Here is a 2965-nt window from a genome sequence, read left to right on the forward strand (position 1 = left end):
TATGATGTGTAAAAATATTTTTATACCTCCAGGTTTTTCTTTCTTCTAAGTGTAACAGTATATATATATATATATATATATATAACCTATCTCATCAGCAAAATATGAAATTGATTCACTGTTTTTAAATATTATTGCTTGAAAAGTTTAATTGTACACATGCTGACAGTTAAATATGAATGATTGGTATTTTACTTTGTCCAATAAAGCAGTCATGTACCATTCGAAACATCACAAAATAATTGTCCTTGTGAAACGTCCTATTTTTCAGTCAAGTTAAATAACTTGTGATACATAATATTTTTAATAATTATGAATTTCTTTCTTCAAACCGCTATGTTGTGGCTAAAAATATGTTAACTTACCCTCTAACTTTCTTTAGTAATTTTTAAGTATTTGTTTTCAGTTTTAGGCCTAATTTAATCTCTTAGTCCACATAAAATACCAACTACTTGACAATGGAGAAATGCACTCCAACAAAATTTTGAAAGCATTGGTGGGTCACAAAGACATTTAATGTGATTTGGCCTCTAACGATTTATGGCATCTCTAAGCCCCCCTTTTGTTTGATTTAATGTAAAAACTGAAGCAAATGATAAAGAGATTAATGGTTTATATTGTCATTATCTACTAAAATAATGCTGTACAAAGTTGTTTGAGTGGTTCAAGTGTGTAGACAAAACCAAAGTAATATCCCAATTTTTACTTCATTACTCCAGTAGAAAAGTGTCTCTAACATCGTGTTTAAGTAAAAACAAAATTATGTCACTTCTTGTACTACAGACACAAAACTCAAATGTCTTTTTTTCTGTTTCATCATATTACATTATTTTCATGATAGAAGCTGACACATCCAAGAAGTAAACTAAAGATTAATTAATAAAACAACATATGTGTAATCAGTTTTTAATTCTTATACTCTAATGTTATATAGTTTTTCTTTCATCCAAAGATTCTTTTGATAATGATATGCCTACTGATCTTAATCTCCAGACTTGGCAGCACCTGATCTTGGTTCAGCTGTAAAATTAGAGAAAAATAAGAGAGAGAAAAGTTTTGGAGCTCGCAGCAAGTCAGTTACTCCTAATGCTAGCTTAGCACCTGTTTCTCCTTCCTCTGATTCAAATGCATCTATCACAGCAACAACAGTATCAACAGCCACCACCACTACCCATAGTAAAGGAACTAAGCGATCACGCTCAAGGTAATTTGTATTTTATTTATAAGTTTAATTTCTTAACTTATTTTTTATACAGAATGAAGTTTTGCTTGGAAATTAGTAGCTTGTTCATATAAGTATAAAAATGTTTCATTAAGAGATAACCTAGCAATATAGTAATAAGGTGCACTTTATATTTTTGTTACAGTGTTAACTTTCCCAGCTTTTAAATTTTGCTAAAATCCTCAGGAGATACTGTTTTCTTTTGTTTGTCTTTGCTAAGGATCTTCAGAACTAAAGAAAAAGTAAAATGAATGTTTCTTACTTGGTAAGGTGCAGTGAAGAAATTATTACATTATGTTTGATACCCAGTATTTATGTAAAGTTGTATTTAAAAAGATTAGTCATTTTTACCATTTTCCATGATTTCATAAATAAAGCGCTCAGTGTTTTGTATAGAAGAGAAATCAAATAAACTTGGAATGTAAATTTACAGTAGTTGTAACTGTTTTTATTATGAAAATATTTACTTACTTTCTACATTAAATTCTAATGTTTGATGTGAGTTTCTTCAGCTGGAGGTTTTGTGCAAAATTGTAGCTACTCTGTATCTTTATGATTTTGAAAGCTGTTTTTTTATGTAATATTTTGTTTAAAGCATTTTTTAATGTCATGAAATTTATACTAATGTTTTCGTGTAGAAAATGCTTAACAAAATGATTTTATCTTAGATCATATTCTTGAATATATTAGGTCGTCAAGAAATTAATATAGCATTTTGGAACACTTTCATTAACCATCCTCCAAAAACGTACATCATGTATAATAGTTAAGCGAACCACCTAAATGTCACGTTAGTGTAGCCTACATAATGTGTAAAGTTTAGTGTACTCTAATCCTTTATAGTGATGGTACACGACGAGACACATATTTGGCATGTAATGCTATTTGAATACAAAAAGGGAAACAACGCATTTGTAGCCACAAAGAATATCAAAGAAGTTTATGGAAATGTTTTGAATGTTTGTAAGTGTCAATGATGGTTCAGCTAATTTCATTTAGGTGACTTTAGCCTTAAAAACTGTGATGGCAGGGGCCGACATGGTGGAATTGATATTGATGCTCTGAAGACTCTTGTTGAGTCTAACCCAAGGCAACACACTTATGAAATGGCCCTGAAATTGTTCTCTCATGAAACAATATTTAAACATCTAAGGAATATGGGAAACCTCCATAAAGAAGGTGTTTGGGTACTTCACAAACTCTCTGATCATCGTTTCCAATGTGTGAACGTTGCTTTGTCTTTTCTGCCGCATGATGCGAGTGAACCATTTTAGGAGCGAATTGTCACCGGTGATGAAAAACGGATTCTCTATGCGAATATTAAATGCTAAAAACAATGGCTCAGTTCTAGACAAAAACCACTTCCAACCCAAAAACCTGGACTCCATCCTCTGAAAGTGATGCTTTGCATTTGGTGGGACATCAAAGGAGAAATTAATTTTGCACACTTCATTCCACAGCAACCTGTCAATGCAGAGATCTATAGTCAGCAACTGGAGCGTTTAAATCAAGCCTTTCATCAGAAACGCCTTTCACTCATCAATTGGAAAGGTGTTCATTTTCTCCACGACAATGCACGTCCACATGTGGCACGTTTGATGCAACAAAAGATTATGGAGTTGGGTTGGGAAGTTGTTCCCCACCGACCATATTCTCCAGAAATGGCACCATCAGATTACCATCTTTTTCGTTTGCTGCAATACCATCTTAATGGGAAAACATATACAAATATAGAAGGTGTTA

General features: G+C 32.2%; 1 protein-coding gene across 1 annotated transcript in view; it reads left to right on the forward strand.

Annotated features, from left to right (window-relative positions):
* LOC106458416 (transcription factor 4-like) overlaps positions 1-2965 on the forward strand; it is a 29345-nt gene that overhangs the window by 12189 nt on the left and 14191 nt on the right. Inside the window, exon 7 of the mRNA XM_013917929.2 lies at positions 994-1204. Coding sequence (XP_013773383.1) covers positions 994-1204 — 211 coding nt within the window. The remainder of the gene's footprint in view (positions 1-993; positions 1205-2965) is intronic.

This window comes from Limulus polyphemus, unplaced genomic scaffold (genome assembly GCF_000517525.1).
Source record: "Limulus polyphemus unplaced genomic scaffold, Limulus_polyphemus-2.1.2 Scaffold459, whole genome shotgun sequence".
Classification (NCBI taxonomy): Eukaryota; Metazoa; Arthropoda; class Merostomata; order Xiphosura; family Limulidae; genus Limulus; species Limulus polyphemus.